This window comes from Gigantopelta aegis, chromosome 6 (genome assembly GCF_016097555.1).
Source record: "Gigantopelta aegis isolate Gae_Host chromosome 6, Gae_host_genome, whole genome shotgun sequence".
Taxonomy (NCBI): domain Eukaryota; kingdom Metazoa; phylum Mollusca; class Gastropoda; order Neomphalida; family Peltospiridae; genus Gigantopelta; species Gigantopelta aegis.
This window is the reverse complement of record NC_054704.1, coordinates 43,162,616-43,186,700: the sequence shown is the minus strand read 5'-3', so window position 1 is coordinate 43,186,700 and position 24,085 is coordinate 43,162,616. Positions and strand designations below refer to the sequence as shown.

The 24,085-nt window shown below is 39.1% G+C and overlaps 2 protein-coding genes across 4 annotated transcripts in view; both read right to left on the bottom strand.

The window, feature by feature from the left end:
- Positions 1–766: 766 nt before the first annotated feature.
- On the bottom strand, positions 767–4,177 carry LOC121374561 (flocculation protein FLO11-like). Its single transcript, XM_041501667.1, has 2 exons — positions 4,162–4,177; positions 767–3,111 (listed from the first exon to the last, which is right to left on the bottom strand). Exons 1-2 carry the CDS (start codon positions 4,175–4,177, stop codon positions 767–769), a joined length of 2,361 nt encoding a protein of 786 aa, XP_041357601.1.
- Positions 4,178–16,029: 11,852 nt separating this feature from the next.
- Positions 16,030–24,085, bottom strand: part of LOC121374303 — a 32,729-nt gene continuing 24,673 nt past the window's right edge. For all 3 annotated transcript variants that reach the window (XM_041501355.1, XM_041501354.1, XM_041501356.1), the window contains 7 exons: positions 23,644–23,782; positions 23,012–23,140; positions 22,011–22,109; positions 19,652–19,878; positions 19,111–19,273; positions 16,911–17,026; positions 16,030–16,314 (listed from right to left, as the gene is read on the bottom strand). In XM_041501355.1, the coding sequence (XP_041357289.1) occupies positions 16,150–16,314; positions 16,911–17,026; positions 19,111–19,273; positions 19,652–19,878; positions 22,011–22,109; positions 23,012–23,140; positions 23,644–23,782 (1,038 nt within the window). In that variant the 3' untranslated portion in view covers positions 16,030–16,149. The remainder of the gene's footprint in view (positions 16,315–16,910; positions 17,027–19,110; positions 19,274–19,651; positions 19,879–22,010; positions 22,110–23,011; positions 23,141–23,643; positions 23,783–24,085) is intronic.

The window sequence follows — 24,085 nt, the reverse complement described above, 5'->3', positions numbered from 1 at the left end:
TCAAGATAACTTCCCAAAGGTTTCCTTTTTACCGTTTCCCCCGGGATTTTTGTTAAGAGGGTTGGCAAAATTGTTGAACATAGACTTGGCCTTCGAAGGGGGTAAAACTGCTTTGAGGCTTGCTTCCCCGTAAAACATTTTAAAATTTCAGTTGCTTTTAGATGCATTATGGAATACATGTAGGTGTCATGTACACTTATAGAAATATATATTTTAAGATGTATTTCAATAATAATGTTTATTATTATTTGTATAATGTTAAAACTTTGATCAACTATAATTTCAAAAGGAGGTATGGAATTATTTGACTAAGCAACACGCATAATACATACTACTGAATTATTAATTGTCATTTATTTTCTTGAACTGCAATCCAGTGCTTCTATATTTTTCAAATAATAATTTTAAAAAATCCACTAACCATGAGATAGTGTTTTTTAAAATTCACTAGCCATGATTGAAAATTCACTAGTCCTACTTCTGTATGTACATGTATATCAGGGGTTCTAGAGTTTAATAAAATTCGCTTCTCATAGGGCCAGTGGATTAACTGGTCATGCTTTAAAATTTAAAAAGGCTTTTGGGAAGGACTGTAATATTGCCTTTTTCTGAGAGTTTTCATTTTCAAAATTTCTTTGTTACTGTGGAAACAAATGGCCAGAATGACCATATTCACCATGAGCCAAACTGTTCGAAATAACTTAGCAAATTGTTTTTGAAAAAGTACATGTGCTACACCAGCCAAGTGATTGTGGTTTCCAGTTTATTAATGTGGTGCAGGGAATACAGATGACTGTGGTGCAGGGGATACAGATGACTGTGGTGCAGGGGATACAGATGACTGGTGCAGGGGATACAGATTACTGTGGTGCAGGGGATACAGATGACTGGTGCAGGGGATACAGATGACTGGTGCAGGGGATACAGATGACTGTCGCAGGGGATACAGATGACTGTGGTGCAGGGGATACAGATGACTGGTGCAGGGGATACAGATGACTGTCGCAGGGGATACAGATGACTGTGGTGCAGGGGATACAGATGACTGTGGTGCAGGGATATAGATGACTGTGGTGCAGGGATATAGATGACTGTGGTGCAGGGGATACAGATGACTGTCGCAGGGGATACAGATGACTGGTGCAGGGGATACAGATGACTGTGGTGCAGGGGATACAGGGGATACAGATGACTGTGGTGCAGGGATACAGATGACTGTCGCAGGGGATACAGATGACTGTGGTGCAGGGATACAGATGACTGTCGCAGGGGATACAGATGACTGTGGTGCAGGGGATAGAGATGACTGTCGCAGGGGATACAGATGACTGTGTTGCAGGGGATAGAGATGACTGTCACAGGGGATACAGATGACTGGTGCAGGGGATACAGATGACTGTGGTGCAGGGGATACAGATGACTGTGGTGCAGGGATACAGATGACTGTCGCAGGGGATACAGGTGACTGGTGCAGGGGATACAGATGACTGTGGTGCAGGGGATACAGATGACTGTCGCAGGGGATACAGATGACTGTGGTGCAGGGGATACAGATGACTGTCGCAGGGGATACAGATGACTGGTGCAGGGGATACAGATGACTGGTGCAGGGGATACAGATGACTGTGGTGCAGGGGATACAGATGACTGGTGCAGGGGATACAGATGACTGCCGCAGGGGATACAGATGACTGTGGTGCAGGGGATACAGATGACTGTGGTGCAGGGGATACAGATGACTGGTGCAGGGGATACAGATGACTGTCGCAGGGGATACAGATGACTGTGGTGCAGGGGATACAGATGACTGTCGCAGGGGATACAGATGACTGTGGTGCAGGGGATACAGATGACTGTCGCAGGGGATACAGATGACTGGTGCAGGGGATACAGATGACTGGTGCAGGGGATACAGATGACTGTGGTGCAGGGGATACAGATGACTGGTGCAGGGGATACAGATGACTGCCGCAGGGGATACAGATGACTGTGGTGCAGGGGATACAGATGACTGTCGCAGGGGATACAGATGACTGTGGTGCAGGGGATACAGATGACTGGTGCAGGGGATACAGATGACTGGTGCAGGGGATACAGATGACTGTCGCAGGGGATACAGATGACTGTGGTGCAGGGATACAGATGACTGTCGCAGGGGATACAGATGACTGTGGTGCAGGGGATACAGATGACTGTCGCAGGGGATACAGATGACTGGTGCAGGGGATACAGATGACTGGTGCAGGGGATACAGATGACTGTCGCAGGGGATACAGATGACTGGTGCAGGGGATACAGATGACTGTCGCAGGGGATACAGATGACTGGTGCAGGGGATACAGATGACTGTCGCAGGGGATACAGATGACTGTGGTGCAGGGGATACAGATGACTGTGGTGCAGGGATAGTGATGACTGGTGCAGGGGATACAGATGACTGTGGTGCAGGGGATACAGATGACTGGTGCAGGGGATACAGATGACTGGTGCAGGGGATACAGATAACTGGTGCAGGGGATACAGATGACTGTGACTGTGGTGCAGGGGATACCGATGACTGGTGCAGGGGATACAGATGACTGTGGTGCAGGGGATACAGATGACTGTGGTGCAGGGATACAGATGACTGTGGTGCAGGGTATACAGATGATCGGTGCAGGGGATACAGATGACTGGTGCAGGGGATACAGATGACTGTGGTGCAGGGGATACAGATGACTTTGGTGCAGGGATACAGATGACTGGTGCAGGGGATACAGATGACTGTGGTGTAGGGGATACAGATGACTGGTGCAGGGGATACAGATGATTGGTGCAGAGGATACAGATGACTGTCGGAGGGAATACTGATGGCTGTGGTGCAGGGGATACAGATGACTGTGGTGCAGGGGATATAGATGACTATGGTGCGGGGGATACAGATGACTGGTGCAGGGTATAGAGATGACTGTGGTGCAGGGATACAGATGACTGTGGTGTAGAGGATACAGATGACTATGGTGCGGGGGATACAGATGACTGGTGCAGGGTATAGAGATGACTGTGGTGCAGGGATACAGATGACTGTGGTGTAGAGGATACAGATGACTGTGGTGTAGAGGATACAGATGACTGGTGCAGGGGATACAGATGACTATATCTTCTAGTTTATTTACTCTCCACTTAAAAAATGTAATTATATTTAAACCAATTACGTGTGAATGAATGAATGCATGTTTAATGACACCCAAGCACAAAAATAAACATCAGCTATTGGGTGTCAAACAAAGGTACCGTAAATACTGTATATTATTAGGGCCAAGTACATTATGCATAGGACAAACTAAATGTGGCAGAACTTTCAGGTGTAACATAATTATCTTTTCACCCCTACCCTCTCATGCCTTCATTTCCAGAACATCTGCAAGTACTTTCTTACAAACTTTATTGCATGTGCTATTTCCCTTACACCTTGATCTAACGTTAAAAAAAAGCACACTACAAATGAAAGGGATGTTTCAATTTCAGAACATTTAGATCTATCAAACAAGCTGTCTAGAGTAGTCCTGTTCCAATGATCAATTATAATCGAAAATTGATCGGGTTGGCTTTTACAATGTGATGATCGATTATAAAAATACATAATTGATTGTGTGTAAAAATGTTTACATATTGATGTAAATATACAGTGGTTTGGGTTAGTTTTCCTGTGTACATAAAGAAAATAGATATTAGTTACTAAAGGTACAATTGGCCATTTGCAGGGTGCACACGACAATAGGTAAATGATTCTTATAATTCAAAACCTTCTTATGGTCATAAATTTTTAACTGATTGTATAATTGAAAGTTGATTGGTTGGTGCCAACCGATTATAACCAATGATCGATGATGAAATCTCAATCGATTCCCATCGTCTTAGAGTATTCAAGAAGCCTATTACCACATTATTTATTTTTGTTATTTGATATACCAGTCAGAAAACTGAGCCTTAGCAAAAAAAATTAGTTGAAATACATGTGAAGTCCTATATCCTTGCAACTCAGGTCGTGGAGCTTGTTTCAATGTGAATACTCACTGCAGTGATACATAATACATTTAAATGGTATATAATTAGGCTTAGTTATACAGTGAGACCGTATTAATCCACAGCATACGATTTCCCCTCCAAGTGTTCAGTTACTGAACTTCTGTAGCATTGACTCGTACCTGAAGAGTTGTTTCCCTTAAATCACAAAAAATATATAATTAAAGCTCCAGCCCCAAAATACAATGCACAAACTCAAATGAAATACATGTAGGCCTATGTTGCATAAAAATAAACTGGTTTTTAGCTTCTGTAATTTGTCCTGATGTATTTTTTTTTTCATTTTGAAAACGGTTATTTTATAACATTTCCTTTTCTCGAGATGGATAGTTATAAAAAATCGAATGGTGTCAAAATAGGTTCCACATGTTTTAAACTGTTTAACCAGTTGACAACTGCTGCTCAAAATGTTATTAACATAAATTATACTTTATTAAAATAAATGATTCCTTAAGATTCAATTTCTTAACTACTTGTTTCCAGTTTAATGAGGTCTTATTATACATGTAACCATAACTTTCCTGCAAACGTTGTTAAGACAAAAATGAAAAATACCTCAAAAAATCATTCTAAAGGTATCATACCAAATTTTTACTGCATACTACATTTTGAAGCATTTTCAGTCAGATAATTATCAAATCATCATCTAACTGCCATTTGACATCTACGTTAGTGGCTTACAATTGCCTCGTACCAATTGTAAATTTTGAACATAATTTACGACGATAGTAAACTACGCCATGTCGTGAAATGGGCTTGTGATCGTAGAACAAATTAAGGTCACAATGGTAGGTATTTACGGCGATAGTAGTGCTAAGATTGTTTCGTGGAACAAGGCCCAGTGTGGTACCAGCTTATAGCAGTCATCACCAGTCAATTATAACAATACTGGGTTCCACAAATCCGCTAGCCCTCGGTCCCCGCAAATGATTGTTTGGTCTGAGCTAGTAGAAATTATCAACTGTATAATACATAATAATACATAGGGCACTAGTCAAAGCTTCTGCGAGGCCAAGTAGCTTTCTCAACCATTTGTCAAACCCTAACAAATCTAGCACTATATTACACACAAAATCTTAAAAGTAGTCCACATCAGTTTAGAAAGGTCTTGATAGTTAATCTCCACAGAACTAAATTAGAAAAACAATTCTACAAGCAACATAAATGCGTTTCAGTTTTATCATAACTGCATGTAACAGACTGGTCGATTCTAATTTTTATTGATCGGTGTAAGAGTATATTTCAGTGCTTGCGTATTCTACACTTGTGCACGGAAATATTGTGTTTCATGTCTGTCGCATTGCCCATGCAGTGTAGAAATACTTGGCCAATGGCTATTGACTATGGGTTAGGTTGGGGTATAAAAGGTGTGTGTGTTTTCTGTTTGATCACACCGATAGAGAGCTAGGAGCTGATACTATACTGAGGACTTAAGGTAGGAACTCTTACCTTTACTTAATCAAGTATTGTTGTATCGTTGTACTTAGGTTAATAGACAGTCATTATATTACCATTTCTTTTTAAATTAGAAGTTACTATTTTTGTACAATAAGCAAATATTGTTGTATTACTGTACTTAGGTTAATAGACAGTCGTTTATATTACCATTTCATTTAAATTAGAAGTTCTTATTATTGTACGCTAAAATACCAAAATACCAATAAAGTCCCTATCAAATATCTAAATTAATTTGTTACTACTATCAATAGTAACTTTATGCTCAAGTCCAATATATCAGATACTACCTGTAAAACGCCAACCAGCTAGTCAATATATTATTCTCGCCTAAATAATCTATAAATTCTCAGCGGCTCCGTTCAGGTCCGCAACAAACTTACCGACTTTCTAAACTTAAGCACTTCCAAGCTTCATTTCGTTGTTTTTGTCAGCGAAATGAAGTTTTCTACTGAGATGTATGCGGCCATTGGAACTGATTGAACGCTGGAACGCTTCTCGTTTCGACAGTCTGCACCACCAGTTGGATTCTTTTTCAGCGAGATTCCTCGCCTCCACGTCATTTCTCCGTCTGACTATGTTGACTTGTTATTTCGTGACTCGTATGACGACCATTCTGCAGAACGCCACGGTTGTTCGCGTTTAGTCTCTACATGTCCAAGCCTGTCCTACCAGCACTGGAAGATTGACCGCCCCACTCTAAGAAGAAATAGGAAGCGGGGTCGGCCCCTACTACTCTTTTCTAGACTTTACTTTGTTTTATTGTGACACCATCTCGTATCCTCCGGAGTCGGACCCGTCCGCACCACTATACCAACCCATGACGACTGGACTATACCCTAGTCTGATACTCTACTCGTTCAGACGGATCCGGCTTCTCAAGATCTGTATTTCAGCACAGCACTACACCTTCAACGTCTATCGACTGTCAATCTAGGGGTTTTCTTGACGGGATGCAACCCATCTCGTCTCTTTAAGCTGTGCACCCAAACGGCCTTAACGAGGCCACTTGCGTGGACATCTCGATCGGACTTTAAACGTTTAAATCTGCATTCAAAATTTTATGTCGAAATTACTTCTTTTTTTGTAATATTATTAAATAGTCCGATCCTCTCTTCTTTATCTTATTTAATTTTGGATTGTCCTTCTAAAATGCTCCAAATTATATAAATATTCGGCCGAGCAGTCAATTCTTTTTTATTTTTGGCTTGTAACCTATTTCTTTTTTTATTTATTCTATTAACGTTTTTACTAATTGCTATTTTCAAAATTCTGCCCATTTTCAACACTACCCCCCCCCCCCCCCCTAAGTCAGGCCACCGATCTTATCGGAGGTCGGACTTGGGATGGGCGTGTTCGAAACCCTAGTGGTATATGGGCACGTTAAACTAGTCATCATCATCATCATCTAAACTTAAAACCTCCGCTAAAACTATTAATCTGCTAGCCAGAGTGCCAATATACCATCAGTTACAGTTAGATAGACTACTATACCAACCCACGAATTGATAAGCTAAGTAAGCAACGCCAAAAATTTATTAAACGCCCTAACCCTAATCCTAACCCTAACCCTAACCCTAAAACCCAACCTTACCACTATTTCTGTATCTAACTATTAACTAGCAAGTAAGTCGATATTGTTAATAACAATTAGGTAACCTTCTTCACTTAAATTATGAATCAATAAACTAAGCAACCAAAGCCTAAACTAGCCAAAAACCCTAACCTAAAAAAAAAAAAAAAAAAACAATCCTTAAAAAAACACAAAAACAATATGGCCGCCCCAAACAAAACCGGTTCAGTGACCAAAACCAACTTAGATGTCAGTAATGACCAAAACAAAATTGAAATCAACAAAACTGAGGTAACCATGTCCCCCAGATCCCCCTCCCCACCCCCACCTCAAACTGGCAAACCAGCTACGCCAATCCACAATTATAAAAAAAAAAGCTGTCAAAAACCGTGGTGAGTACAGACATAGAATTCGTCTGCCTTAACCCTCACCTTAACAACGTGGAAGCAGCCCGCAAACTAGCATTGCAATCAACTGGCCGCCTAGCCCTCCCCCCCCCACCCCCCCACCCCCCGTAGCTCAACCAAACGGAGAGGCTCCCCAAACCTCAGCCAGGAAATTAACGTAGATACTGACAGCGACTCCGACGTTGACGTTTGAAACCGACGTCCACCCCCAGATAACAATAAGTAACAAATTCGAACTCCTAGCAACCCCAGGCAGATATTCAACTAATCCCAGTCTTACCAATCATCAACCCAACCCAACCAAACCTAACTCCCCAAAACCAACGCCACTCAACCAGGAAAACCCAAATGAGAGTCAAATGATCCACAGAGCCGTCAAAGCAATACTAATGTCAAATAACTCTCCAAAATCCTGCCAAAAAAAACTGAACTTCAACAATCAAGAAAAGCAACCAAACAGTTACCAACCAACCACAACAACCACGTCCCCAATGGACACTCATTCAACAATGATCACACCCGCCGTCATGACAGCTGACGGACAACAAAACCAGCTGTCTGCGGTGGGCCGATCACTAAACAGCGCAGAAGCCAAAGAGCGAACAACCAGACAAACAAAGCAAAATGGCAAAGAAACAGGTAACAAACAAATAGGCAAGCAAGTAACAAAACTTCTCCCTAGAGCAGCAACATATCAAAAGACTAACAAAATACAAATGTAGAAGCCCACTAAAAAAAAGCCAAACTCTCGGCAGTCAATTTCTTAAATACTAAGCCTACCAAAGTAAACCAAAATTCAAAAAAAACAGTAGTACCCGGGAAAAATAAAACCAGCAAAATTATCCCACCAACAGCCGTGCCAACCAACCAAACCACCCATCCTCACCATCTCTTTCTCCAACACCATACCCCCACCCTCCCTCACCCCTACCACCGCCCCAACCTCAAACCCTACCCACACCCCAGCCTACCCACCCTCTACTATGCCCACCACCATCCCAGCAAACACCAACACCCCCCCCCACCCCACTCCGCACCCCAAACCACTCCAGCACCCTCCTCCAACCCTACCCCAAAACCAAACCCAAACCCAACCTCCATCCCCTCCAACCAACCTTCTACTACCCCCTTCACCACCTCGGCAAGTACCGTCAAACCCCCACCCCAACCCATCAAAGTAAACACCAACCTTCAGGAAAACTCAACCCACCCAACCACTCCTTCAACCACCCCCCGGGAGGCCCATAACCATCAAAACACCAACCAGGATACCAAGTGGCTTATCAAGCTATACCCCCTGCCAGCCAGAGAAACCTCATTAAACCAGTTAAAGATCAACAACCCTCAAATAGAGATAACCAATGCCACTACTTGGACCAACGGCTATGTACTCATTACGGCAAAAGCCAACAACAAATACATCTTCATCCAAAGCCGCCAGTATACACTGCTACCCTACGAGATAAAACCCTCAAAATGTCACCACTGCCAGCAATGGGGACACGGCGCCAATAAGTGTAAACACCACAGGGAGCTGCCCACCTGCCACAGGTGCGGTCAAAAACACCCCAGAAGCTCCCGAAATTCGCCGTGTACCAGACCCATAGAATGTCCAAACTGCCTAAGCAAGCACATGGCCCATGACGACAAATGCCACCACTATCAACGTGCACTTAGGCAACTAAATAATAGAAAAGAAACACCAAGGCGACAAACGAATAGCTACCCAACACCAAAACCAGTGACAACCGATACAACATATGCAGCGAAAGTTAAATCAAACGAGCAAAATCAAATAACGGAACTAAAAACCATAATCGAAACCTTGGTAGTTGAAATGAATAACATTAAAACTAGATTCAACAACCAAACTCAACAAAATTAAAGAAAAAAAATAATAAATAAACAAAACAAAGTAAAAACTCTATAACTTAACTCAACTACGGGACTACATTATGGGAGACAAGTCTCCACACGCCCATAATAATATAAATAAAACTATAAGTAAAGGCCTTAGCGTTCTCCAGTGGAACGCCAAAGGCCTCCACTCAATGGGACATGGTGCCGAACTCATTCAACTCATTAGCACCAATAACATCAAGCCAGATATTATATGCCTACAAGAAACCTGGCTAGGTAAGGGCTCCAGTAAAAATAAAAATAAAAAACCTAAAACATTTAAAATCCCAAGCTATACAACCTACTACAAACACAGAGAAAATAGTACTAGAGGTGGAATAGCCACGCTCATAAAAAAAAAACCATACCACATAGCGAAATCAAATACGAAGCCCTAAATGCCAACCTGGAAGTCTTAGGACTTACGGTATTAAATGATAAAATGCCTATAGACGTCATAAACGTATATAGCCCACCAGGAACAGCCCACAAACAACTAAATATTACTGATTATAATAAAATTACAAAACAAAATAACAACTTAATCTTAGTAGGAGATTTTAATAGCCATAATCCACTGTGGGTAGGTCAGCACTAATACGCACAGGGAGACATACTGGAAGAATTCATTAACACAAACAACCTAGTGTGTCTCAACGACGGCAGCGACACCTTCTATCATGACCAATTAACCACCTCGTCTGCTATCGATCTCACCATGACCTCTAATAACATAGGTGCAAACGCCCAATGGGAAGTACTAGATGCTCTTAACAGCGACCACCTCCCTATCCTAACTAGCTATAAAAGTAAGATAGAATATGCAGAACAAGAAAAATTCACTCCCAAATTCAAATTCAGTAAAGCCAACTGGGCAGGCTTTACAAGCGATTGCAGCAAACTTAAACTAGAAGCCAACATAGATATAGATAAAGCTACCACTATAATTACAAACGAAATAATTAGAATAACCGAAAAAAACATGCCCAAAACCAAACAACCAAAGAAAAAAACCCCAGTTAGTTGGTGGACTGACGAAATCAAACTAAAATGCGGCTTCAGAAACAGGATGCGTAAACTCTTTAAAAAAAAAAAGGGTAAACCAGAATACCACACCAAATATAAAATAGCTAAGCATGAGATAGGCAAATTAATTACTGAAGCTAAACAGACTAGCTGGCAGACATTCTGCGGAGAAATCAATACCAGAACATCTATTAGGGAAATGTGGAAAAAAGTACGAGCCATACAAGGACACCGCACCATCGCCACAGTCCTTCAAAGAAATAAAGTAGCTACCACAAATAAGCAAACAGCGGATCTTCTAAGTAAAACATTTAGTAAAAATAGCAGTAATGAAAACTTCCCTCAGCAGTTCTTCAATAAACTTAAAAAAGATAAAGCCTTACCAATTACTGATACTAAGAGGGATAAACAACCTACCACGGACGACTTAGAATTTAACAAACCACTAACACTAGCGGAACTAAAAGCGGCCCTTAAGACCCCAAAAAAGCACTGCCACAGGGCCTGATCAAATTAGCTATACTCTACTAAAACATATGCCAGATGCAGCCCTAGAGGTGGTATTGTCGCTCTATAATAGAATCTGGGAGGAGGGCCAAATGCCAGCAGCATGGAAACATGCAGAATGCTTTAGCCTCCCTAAGGCGGGAAAGGACCACTCCCTCCTGGAGAGTTATAGACCGATAACGCTCACCTCACTTATGTGTAAAACGCTAGAAACCATTATCAATAAAAGACTAAACAACTACCTCCTAGAGAATAACTTAATTACAAACGTGCAAAGTGGATTTAGATCTAACCATTCTACAATAGACCAAATAGTCAGACTCCAAAATAGCATAAACGATGCCTTCCGCAAATCCAATAAGGTACTAGCCATATTTATAGATATTGAAAAAGCCTTTGATATGGTATGGAGGCAGGGCCTACTTCAAAAATTAGAAACCAATGGAATTTAAGGAAATATGTTCAACTTCATTAACAACTTTATTCATAACAGATCAATCTCAGTCAGAGTAAACGGCCACTACTCCGATAAAACAGAAATAATTAATGGTATTCCACAAGGCTCAGTCCTATCACCAACTCTATTTAACATTTTCATTAACGACATAACCAGGGCACTTAATGCAAAAAGTACAACTAAATCAACCTCCCCGTTAAACACAGCACTCTTTGCCGATGACTGCGCCATTTGGCGCACAGGCAGAGTGACCAAAAACCTATTTAGCCAAATGCAAAATGAAATTAATAAACTGAACAAATGGGCCTTAGAATGGGGCATTAAACTCTCGGAAACCAAAACAGTCTGTATGCTGTTTAATAAAGTCAACTCGGAAGTTATTTTGAAAGTATCTGCTAACAATAAGCCAATCCCAAGAGTCAAAACCTTTAAATTTCTAGGAGTCACCTTTGACACAAAACTAACCTTCAGTGAACATATCAACAATATTGTCAGACAATCAAAAAATACTCTAAATTTACTCAGAGCAATCTCTGGCACCAGCTGGGGAGCACAAACGGAGGCAATGCTTATGGTATACAAAGCATGTATACTCTCCAGGATTGACTATGGAGCCCAGGCCTACAGCTGTGCCTCCCCAAAGCTTCTGCATAAACTAGACATTATCCAAAACCAAGCACTAAGAACAATAGCCAAAGTTCCAGCCAATACTAGCGGCCAAAGCCTAGAGGCAGAATTCAACATCATGCCACTCAAATACCGCCGCAATATTCAACATCTCAAATACCATCTTAAAATTCATTCACTTAACCTAGAGCATCCAGTTCAGGAACTCACTCCAATCATAGCTAAACCAGGATTAGAATTTAAAACTAATAATAAACTTAATGACTCATTCACCACAAGAGCTAGTAAACTTGAAATAGAGGTAGGAATTGATAACAACACCTGTGGCCCTATACCATCCCAATCAACCAATGGATTGCCACACTCCATATCTAATTAAAAAAGCTACCGACGAAACAGCCTTCCCACCTTTCAAAAAAGTCTTGTTTGAAGCCGCAGCTAATGAAAATTACCCAGAGCACATCCATATCTATACGGATGGCTAAAACCCCCCAGATAACGGCAGAGTTGGCTTCGCAGTAGTGGAAGAAAAAATATCTAAACACTCTAAAACTTGTTAAATATGCCAGGCTGTCAAGCAATCTCTCAGTCTACACAGCAAAATTGACAGCCATTTACGAGGCACTAATCTGGATTAAAAATAAACAATACACCAAAAGCGTTATCTTTTCAGATAGTCTAAGCTCCATCCAGTCATTCGAAGCTAACAAATCCACTAGACCAGACATTCTCTCAGCCATACATAAAAAAACTCCACGAACTAAACCAACTCAACCTATCAGTAGTATTTGAATGGGTCCCAGCTAATGTAGGTATAATTGGCAATGAAATAGCAGACTATGGAGCCAAAACAGCACTTTCAATCACTAATACAATCACTGCACTACCACTAGGGATAACAGAATTAATGTCACAAGCCAAAAAACACTACATTAATCAATGGCAAGCTAACTGGGACCTTACAAAAAACACTTGGCACTATAATATTAAGCCACTAGTCGACTCCATCAGACCTAAATACAAAGAAACCTCTGTGGATAAAATTTTAACCAAACTACGACTGGGTGCATCTTCACAGCTTAGCAGTTGCTCATTCAATAAACCCAACACTGATTGCGAATGTGGCACCCATGAAGATATGAAACACTATCTCTTGGATTGCACGCTACACAACCAACAGAGACAGGATCAATTAGCAAAGCCAACCATAAAAACCAAATCACACCTAATTTCCTACTAAACCCAGATAAATATTTCAAACATAAAACGGTCAAAGCAGTTTACCAATTCGTCCAGTCCACCAAACCAAAACTATAAACTAACCAACGATTAGCACCCATAACCTTTTACCAGTACAACCCTTGGTAGGAACTGCAACCAATTCGAACTCTACTCGATGCTTTCCAACCTGGGGACCAAAAGTAAACAGGTAGAGATGGGTGCCACCAACTAACTAGCGTAGAGATCACTGAAAACCACCCACTTGTAAGCTCCTCCACAAGAGTTGCAACCCTTAACTCGGATTCGGACCAATGCACTCAAGTGGAGGCGGCCAACGGTGGGTCGGTAGCGAACGCTCTAACACCAACACTGATTATTTTGTAGAAGTTCAGAACAGTTATCAATTCGTTTAACCTAGCAAACCAAACCTATAACTAAACCAACTAACACCCATAACCTTTCACCAGTACGACCCTTGGTAGGAACTGCAACCAATTCGAACTCTACTCGATGCTTTCCAACCTGGGGGCCAAAGGTAAACAGATAGAGATGGGTGCCACCAATCAACTAGCATAGAGATCACTCAAAACCACCTACTTGTAAGCTCCTCCACAAGAGTTGCAACCCTGGACTCGGACTCGGACCGAAGCACTCAAGTGGAGGCGGCCAACGGTGGGTCGGTAGCGAATGCTCTACACCAACACCGACTGTTTTTTGTAGAAATTCAACTGGTAACTACTTAACCAAGTAAAATTAGCCAAGCAGCTAACCATAACAGGACCACTAACTATCATCTTCTCTTTTCCAGCTCGCCTAGTGATCGAATCAAACCAACCACAAGCCAAGATAAACCAGCTAACCAACCAATCTAGTTAAATAACCAACCAGATTAGGAACAATAAATATTATTTTTTCTTTTCCAGCTCAAACACTGCCTCAACTCAACCAGAAATACCACTTGTATATACTGCACTATGTACGCACTTGCACTATATACTTTATTGTTAATGAATGAATTCAGCGGACGGACCACGGTAAGTCACCTAGGCCAGAAAACAACTGAACACCGGACAACAAAACAAAGTAAGTCCAATCAAAACTAGGTGAGTTACAACTGCCGTGTATCGCTGCGTGTGAACTATTCTCCTGTACAATAGACATGAGACCATATTATTCATTAGCAATAAAGTTAACTATGCCAAGCACTAGGCTTTTTAAACCTACACATACACTATAAGGGCTCGCCCTTCAAAATTATATAGACTAGTCTAATTCCCCACCCGTCATTGTGTTCAAATACTACACAAGGACAGATGGGGAGGGGTGGTCATGATGACCGTTGAAAAACATTAGCATAGGGACGTAAGACAATAAGTACAACCTTAACACCAAACTAGGACCACATACAGACAGTACACAGGATGCATGACTAATGATAACAATGCATCCGCCCCCCATTTAATGGCCCAGCACGTACTCCAATAAGAAACCGGACAAAAGAATACCGGTTCCGAGTACACAATTGCACCCAGGTGGAGGCTGAACAAAAGAATATCAGCCCCCCCCCCCCCCCCCCCACCCATACCCAAATACTTGCTGCTGGATCTGTACTTGGTGTCACTAGGAAGGAAACAAAAGGACTATACCAACACCTGCACGCCGACCACCCCCGGAACAAACGCCTTGCCTACCAGTGTCCACACAATCTCCTCTGGGTTGTCATGCCACGACCAGAAGAGGTCAGGTCCTTATAAGGACCCTACGGACAACCTAGGGAGACGACCAGCATCAACTAGGTCTTAAAACTCACAAGCTTATTTCGAACCACTAACGAGCTACTCTCGATTCCAAACTTATACCAGCTCGCCCATTAACCTTTCGACCGACCACTCAAATTGCGCCAAAATTCCTCAACTAAAACTGCACACCCTTTCTCTTTGGCATTAACAACTCCATTCAAAATTCCATAACACCACCACCAACCCCACCCGCCTGCTACCGATTCAATCGGACTGCTGGTGCTCCCTTGCACCTGCCGGTGCAGGCGGTCCCTCCTCCCCCCCCCCCCTTCCTGTCACGGACATAGAAGCCGGCCAAGGCTGGCTCTTGTGCCCGTGACAGGCGTGCGCTACAACAGCTTGTTCCGATTGTGCACATAAAACCCTTTGACCTTGACCTTGACCTTCTGTTTGATCGTCTTTTCACTGGAAACTTTAGAGGTTGGTATTAGTACATAGCAGATCTTTCTCCCCATCACTCCCTTGAGACTAGTTCAAGAAAAGTAATTTTTAACTCCCCTTACCATGTGAATGTATATATGGTATCAATACAGTAATATCTTAAATGACTTCCTATATTCTAACTTAGGGGAACAATTAATCAGACTCCTCAATTTTTTTCATGTCAAGGTCTGATATAGTACAAAAACAGTTTGTTTATACATTCCTGAAACCATTGTAACCAGTTGCATTTCAAACTACCAGTGATATACTAAATGCTATCTCTTTGATTTTCAAAGTTATTAGTGTCTGGTTACATTTTTGGGATGCAACAGCACTCGGCTAGAATTGTTTTTGTGCGTTGTGTTCAATAGAAATGATAGATAACTGATATTATTCATGTTCAAAATAATTGTTTTTATTCAAAATTAAATTACCCATGTAAACAAGAAATTGATTGTGGGACATGTAGGTATTCCAGTGTCTGAAATTTAATCACCTGTTAGTTCAACATACTTTGAACAGATATTTTCTTTGGGTGTCCTTAGAAAAAATAATGGAAACACATTTTCATTGTTTTTACAACACCTTTATTACAAAACTGTTGCCGTATAATGTTTTTTTTCCAAAACGTGGAAGGACATACGTCAAAATCTACATCCTTAATTATTTTAAAACTGAAAGGCACAGTAATTACAAAACTGTTGCCTTACATGGGTTTTTTCCAAAACGTGAAGGACATATGTCAAAATCTACATCCTTAATTATTTTAAAACTGAAAGGCACAGTATCACCATCATGTTGTTTGAAATAATAACCATCCATGAATCTGTTATCTTTCAGCTTCAAATCTTCAATCTGAAAGAAGTTAATGACACATGGTTATAACAGAATAAACAGTGAATTTATAGGTCTAATAAGATTTGGGGGGGGGGGGGAGAAATAATACTTAATAATAAATACAAGTAATACATAGCCTTTAACTTAGTGCAGAAAATGTCTGAAAAACAGCTAAACATAAAACAATGTAAAGTTAACACAAAAAAGATGATGCCACCATCTTTAAAGAAGGTAACAGTGTGTTTCTTATGTGCATGAAAACAATTCCCTTCTTATTATGGCTTATTTAGTTATCCATTGTTGCCTGATTAATAAGATACAAGTAGGCCTATTAACTTCCTCAAAAATAAGTTACAGAGTCAGAAATATTTGTCAACATGCCACATGATGTGCACATTAATAATTAATTCAGTAGACCCTTGAACTTTGAAGATTATGTTCTGTCCTTCCTCCCACCCCCAGAAGCAGCTGAAAGGCTATTTAATGTATAACTGCTCTCCTGCCTCAAATTTCTGACATCTAACGATATCAATTATACATCAAATTAGTAGCTCAAAAGCTTTCCTTTGTGATTCCTTTAAAATAAAATATTAAAAATACTGTTAGAATCTTACCATGCTAGTGATCTCAGGTTTTTTCAAAAATGATTTGAATTTTGTATCACTTTCAGTCCAAATACAGTAACGGATTCTTCCATCAAGAAATATTTGGACTTGCACAGGACAAGCAACTGAAAGAAAAAAGAAAGAAAAAAGAACAATGAAACATTAATTCATATCACATTAAAGTAAAGTGATAGTGAGCATAAGTGTACGAGACAGAGGGGCCGGGGAGAGAAACTGGCCCCTTTGTTCTGGACCAAATCCTCAAATTCAGGAAATAATTAAAAGAGATATTTGGGCAAACTGTGCTAACCTGAGAACTTTTTACCATGTACAGTTAAACTTCGATAACTCAGACTTTGATTTCTTGAAAACTTTGATCTCTCAGACTGAATTGCTAAACAGACTAGTAATAAAGGCCTCCGAAAAATCAAACTTCAAAAATTCGAAAAACTCAATCTCTCAAACTACATGTAATTCTTTGGTCCGGCTATAAAGATTTAATACCTTATGCACCTTTAAAACTTGATGATACCGATAGTATTTTAAAGACAAATGAATTGTCAATTAGGGGAAGCATGGCTGTCTCGGCTCATCTTGGCTGTTGAGTATCAAGGTGATAATTACAGAATAATAGATCACTGATTAAGCGGAACGAAAAGATCCTGTTTGTAGTACATGGGGGTTGGCCTCACTATGTAATACATAATTACAGACACAGTCTGGTTAACTTCAATTATTAGCGCCGTTTGTTTATGCTATGAAAGGAGTCAAACTTTAGCTTTGCTATTTATGTACCAGTTTATGTTTATCAATTACCAGTCATTTGGTTATGTTAGAAACTCATTCAGCACAGATCGAAAAAGAGTACCGGTGAGGCACATGATATGCCCATCAGGAGTTTGATGGAAAACCATATCTATATTAATGAATATGTTACGAGTATGATTCAAGTCTAATTATGTGAAATGTTTGCAATGGGATGGATGAAAAGTTTGTTTTTAACCAACCACCATCCCAAGTTGTTCCTACATGAGGTTTGATGGTCCTGTATGCATCTGTAGGCAAGATATGATTTGGACAAGGATTTACTGTTATGTGCAGTAGACTGTTAAAAGTAGATCACAGTGACCTAGTATAGTACGCGACACACCGCCATCCCAAGTTGTTCCTACATGTGAGGTTTGATGGTCCTGTATGCATCTGTATGCAAGCTATGGTTCAGACAAGGATTTACTGTTATGTGCAGTAGACCGTGAAAAGTAGGTCACAGTGACCTAGTATTGGTATGCAACACTGCCATCCCAAAGTTGTTCCTACATGTGAGGATTGATGGTCCAGTATCAGGCATCGAAATAAGCATTGTGTCTGGTAACCCATTTACAGGTTACCACAAAATATAGCCTGGTAACCTATAGGTTACCACAACTATATGAAAGTTAGAATTGAATTTCGTATGAGAAAACGAAATGCGGAAGTAAATTCATCTAGTGGACGCTGCTTAAATGCGAAATGACTAGTAATAGTACGCGACACACTGCCATCCCAAGTTGTTTCTAAAAGTGAAGTTTGATGGTCATGTATGCATCTGTATGCAAGATATGATCTGGACAAAAAAAAAAGTTAACAGATGGATGGACTGACGGACGGACATACGGACGGACGAACAATACCATACCATAATATGACCCATCATAGATGGGCTATATAAATCTGCGGGAATAACCTGGTAATGAGGGGATGGTCAGATTGGTTAACAGTTATGTCATATTGCAACACAGATGCTTATAATCAAAATATAAACTATAGAATGTAATTTTTTCTGCCACAGGTACAGTGCAATGTTTTTAGAATATGTACCTTTAAATGAATTGAAGGGCATACATGTTTGCCAATTCTACAAATTGGAATAATCAGGATCCCAAAAGAACGATGCAGAATTCAATTCCAACTGGCCTCCGACAATTCCCATTCTGGAGGTAGTGTGAGCAGAATCAAAGATGGCAGATGGCAGTGTATACATGTTAAATGTAGTGTTATATGCAATTTATGCAGTGCTATAAAATCAATGGTGGAGAAATTTTCACCAACCATCATAGTGTTTCTGTTCCAATTGTATTTGATTGGTGGAATTTTAAAGAATAGTTCTTTCTGAATTCCATCCACTAAGTCGAACACTGCCAAAGTTTTACACAAAATATCAGTCCCTTACCTCGGCCTTGAAGTACGTCCAAGGCAAAATCTGCGTTCCACTGATCCGACATTCGGCCACTTGTTGGTAGCAAGCCTTTGATTACGCTTGTTAACACATGGCCGCACCCGGTTTCCACTTCGTCAGGATAGAAATCTGATATCTCATTTGGATTTTCACTTATCTATCAATAGAAACAGAACAGTCGGTTTTAAACTGGATCCAAGGCCTAGTTGCTACTATCTATGGGTTAGCATAAAAAAATTCTTCAGAATCTGTATATAAATATGAAAAAAATATTTCATTGTGAACTTATGTATTGGGTTGTTGATTTAAACAATATTTACTGAACAAGACATTTTCAACCATAGCTGGAGGGAGAGTGGAGGGTGAGAGGGATTAATGCTAACATAAGTTCCTAAAAAACTAAAAGTTAAAAATATCCCTTATATTTTTCTGTATGAATTTAGGAGGGGGAGGTTGGTGGTATGAAAAATAAGAGACAAAGAGTACTCTGTATATTAGTGAAAATACTAACGACTGTAAATAGCCACATACTCACATAGTTAATAATTTTGCGCTGGTTGTGAGCACAGACTCTTTGCCACTCAGGACAGTTGCCACAATTGCGTGCCAATTCATGAAGACGTGCCCATGGCTGCTGTCCAGTAATCAGACTACAGATGCTAAGTCCAAGACTCCAGTTATCCATGCTCTTTCGGTCATCAGTCCATTGTCCCTGACCACTGCAATGTTTGCTGTACCATGGTGGAAGATGGGTGAGAGTTACTGAAAAATTGAAGATAACTTGGAGTGTATTCTCTTTTCAGGAAGACATGACCTGATCTCTCATTATCCTCTGGTCCCCCCCCCCCCAACTCCCACGTCTCCCTCCCCCCACTCCCACACCCTCAACTGGACTACAGTAATGTCGGAAATAGAATAAAACGTATTTCATATTAAACTGACAGGTAAATATTTTATAAATATCTATTTAATGATACTCTACCTAATTTAGCATTTACTTCTTTAGGCTCTCATTGATGTACAAGGTGGTGTTTACTCTTGAAATTAAAAGAAAGATGTCGGTAAACAGGTGATTTGTGCACTTTATTGAAACAGACTATAACAAATTGTGATGGACATGTGTCAATTTCATTGCTGTTGCAATATGCGAGGGACCCTCTCTGATGACCGTTTACCCCATCCCTCTCCAAAACAACACATTTGTAGACATTTCTAAGTAACTTTTGAATAAAACTGTCAAGAACCATTCCAAGTGTGTGATCTATTATACCAGGATTAAAGGTGCTATACATATTAAAGGTGCTATCTCCAAGTTGCATAATGACTGCTACTGCAAATAATTTTTTTACATTAAATTTTTCTTTAAAATTTAAAGACTACACCTTCAACTATATGCCCATAAATGATTCCAACAAAATAATTTTATCTACTAGTAGAAAATATATTTTTATTGGAAAATCGTTATCACAAACAGATGCTCACATATAACTATGATACAGCACCTTTAAAGTACCAACAGTCAACCACCGGCTAAAATGTTCCACTGTGCCAAGGGTCAACTCTTCCAGTCATGTGACCAAACCGTTCAAATTAGTCCAGTTTGTACATATAATAAGAGGTCAGATCAATGTATGAACAGAAAAACAGGAATAAAAGCAAACACTGCTGTTGCCTTTTACATAGTGTCCCCCACCATAACGACCCTGTGCTAGCAACCTCTGCCCTTTATGCAAACATTTTCCTCCAATCTCTACAATCCCTAGGACCTTCCAATGAAATCTCTTTGCAACTTATTCTCCACATGCACGCACGCACGCACGCACACACACACACACACACACACAAAGTTTAAACCTATTGCTATGCATGATAAATAATTAAATATATTCCTGTCCCTTCTAAATTAAACCATTAGTCTACATGAAAATATATTTCCTTAATATCGGTATTTACCTACAATGACTTAAAGGCATTAATAAATCACCGTTCTATACACTGGCGGCACTAAAGTCTGCACACCTAAGCTTTTGTGTTATATTTTAAAGGCAAAATCCATCTTTAAAAATATTTGCTTTGCCGCCACAATATAATGGAACAATAAATGTGTTACTACTGAAAGTTAAAATTTAAATAATATTTTTCAAACTCAAGTAATGAGCGCTTTTAAAGTGGCACCCCCCTGTATTTACTGGACTTCCTGATGGCATAGAAGTCTGCACAACAAACATTAAAACAATCACCTCTATCGCTACTGTTCACAGAAACAACAAACAGGTAATGGATAATGCAAATAAGATAACTATAAATGGTTTTCCATGCTCCTTAGTTTGGATATCACAAAACAAAAATATAAAAAGCCAACGTCAAAATTTATTATCATTATTCAACAAAATTTGTCGGTTATTAACTGTAAATGAGCACAAATAGCGTTTTCATTAACCATGATAGTTATATAGGCCATGCTTTCAGCTTTATAGTCTGGGCAGCCATATTGGTTGTTTTGTCACTCGGGGAAATTCAAAGTATGCTTGGATGTTTACATTAACAGATAAAATAAAACATTTATTTCATTTATGGATTCATAAATTACAATAAGGAATGTATTGAAGCTTCTATGTAAACTTGTGTTGATATTTACAGCAGTGACAGACACGGGATGACAGATGATACAAAAACACATTGATCGAGGCTGGCAAAAATACCTTTAGTGCAATAATACAGAAATTTCTTCAATCAAATTGTTATTTATCAATCACACAGTATGCTAATCCTTTGACACTTTACAGCAAATTTATTATTATTATTTATTATTGCCAAATTTTTGTTGACTGAATAGTAGCTTGCTGAAACAAAATATAATATCAAATAGTTAAACAACTGTATACAAAATATACCTCTGTTGTTGATCTTATAAAATGGGGTTTTTGCACTCTCCCAGTCAGTGATACAGACTGATTTCGGATCATCACTATTCCTTAAAAGGAGGTTTGATACTGCAAATAAAACAATTACATGTAAAATGTTCAATACACACTATAGTTAAAATATTACGGTACCATACATTTTTTGTTATAATTTCTAATTTAATTTTTAACCCATACAAGAACTGGTTTTAATTTTGGGGGAATTTGTTGGTGTTTAACAGTCACAAAGTTTTTCAAAACAGTATAGCATGTAGTAAATTTGTGAAAGAAAGGAAGGGATCTTTCATATGCACCATCCCATAGACAGGGTAGTACATACCACAGCCTTTGATATACCAGTCGTGGTGCACTGGCTGGATAAATTTGAAAAAGTTATACTTTAATAAATACAAACAAGAAACCTATCACCCTATACATCTCCACTATTTAATTTTCAATTTAAATTGAAAGATTTACATTAAAAAAAAAAAAAAAAAATCTAAATTTCTGAAATATCTATTAGGTTTTGGAAAGTATCCCTGAGGATAATTGTACCAAGTTTCAGGATAATTGAATTGAAACTACCGGTATATAACAAGATGAGACTTCAAAGCAAAGGTTTACGGACGGATCCTGTACAGAAAGCAGACAAATCAGAATTAGAAAATCTCCAATGATGAATGTCAATAGCAGAGGTAAAATTTCTAAAACTCCAGGAGAAAACACTCTTTGAACATTTAAAATTTAATTAAAATTCCCAAATACTCAAAATAGACAATTGGTTTGTGAAGACTTCCCCAGAGAATCATAGTATCAAATTTCAGAACTTTTCAAACAAAACTCTAGAAAATAGACTTTTAAATTTTCCATGTTAATTTTTAATTTAAAATTATTAAATTTAATAAAAAAATTAAAAACCACAAGAATAAAAATAAAAATGTATTTTTATCACTTGATAAAACAATGAATAAGATTATCATGCAATTACTTACATTTTATATCACCATGACAAATGTCTTGGTTCTGTAGAAACACAAGAGCTTCAAGCAACTGTTCAGTCAACATAAGCCAGTGACTTGAAGACCACATATCAGTGTGTGCAATGTCTTCAATAGTGCCACCTGCCAGTGTAATCATATAACAAGTGATTAGGATGTTAAAATTTCTTTTGTTTAATGACACTACAAGAGCACATTAATAAAGTAATCGTCAATTAATGGACATCGTATATTTGGTAATTTTGACAGTTCTACAAAGGAAACATTCGACATTATTTATAACAAATCTTTAACACATTTCGAATTGTCATTTCTCCTCAAAAGCTGAATTCTTGGATAATAAAAAACAATTGTAAAATAATAAAAAATAATAATTCACCAAATCTACAAAATGTTAATGCAGTTCATTAATCAAAGAGACATGAAACAGTATGCTAGTTAACTCAACACACTTCAGCAAGCTACTTCTATTCTTAGTTTCCGATGTCAAAATAGATGCAAATTCTTAAAAGGCCTGCCTGACAGTGACACATACATATCGAAATGTACCTGGTTTTTTGTTTATAAATACTAAACACAATTCATCACAACGACCAACACGACCTTCAGCAAGCATTTTTCCATACCTGCACAATATTCCATTAATATGATGACATCATCTTCTGGTTTTTTAAGTCCATAAATCTGAACCATCCATTTGCAATCCTGGTACTGCAGAGGAATTTCTACTTCCTGCTTTCGGGCCATGAATTGTTCAATGGGCACCTGAAATGAAACAGAACAATAAATTAATTTACTGATCTTCTAGTTTCTAATTTTATCTTGTAACCACAAAAATTAATTTCTACTTCCTGCTTTCGGTACACATATTGTTCAATAAATGAAATTTTTGGTACTGATCTTCTAGTTTCTAATACTCGTTTTATCTTGTAATCACAAAAATGACTGCAGTTAATATCCTATTTGTTAGCACAGGACATCATTTTGGGTGGGATTAGTGTTGGGAATCAGTGGGAATTTATAAATGATCATTCACTATTATCAGGTCATTTTATATAATGTTTACAA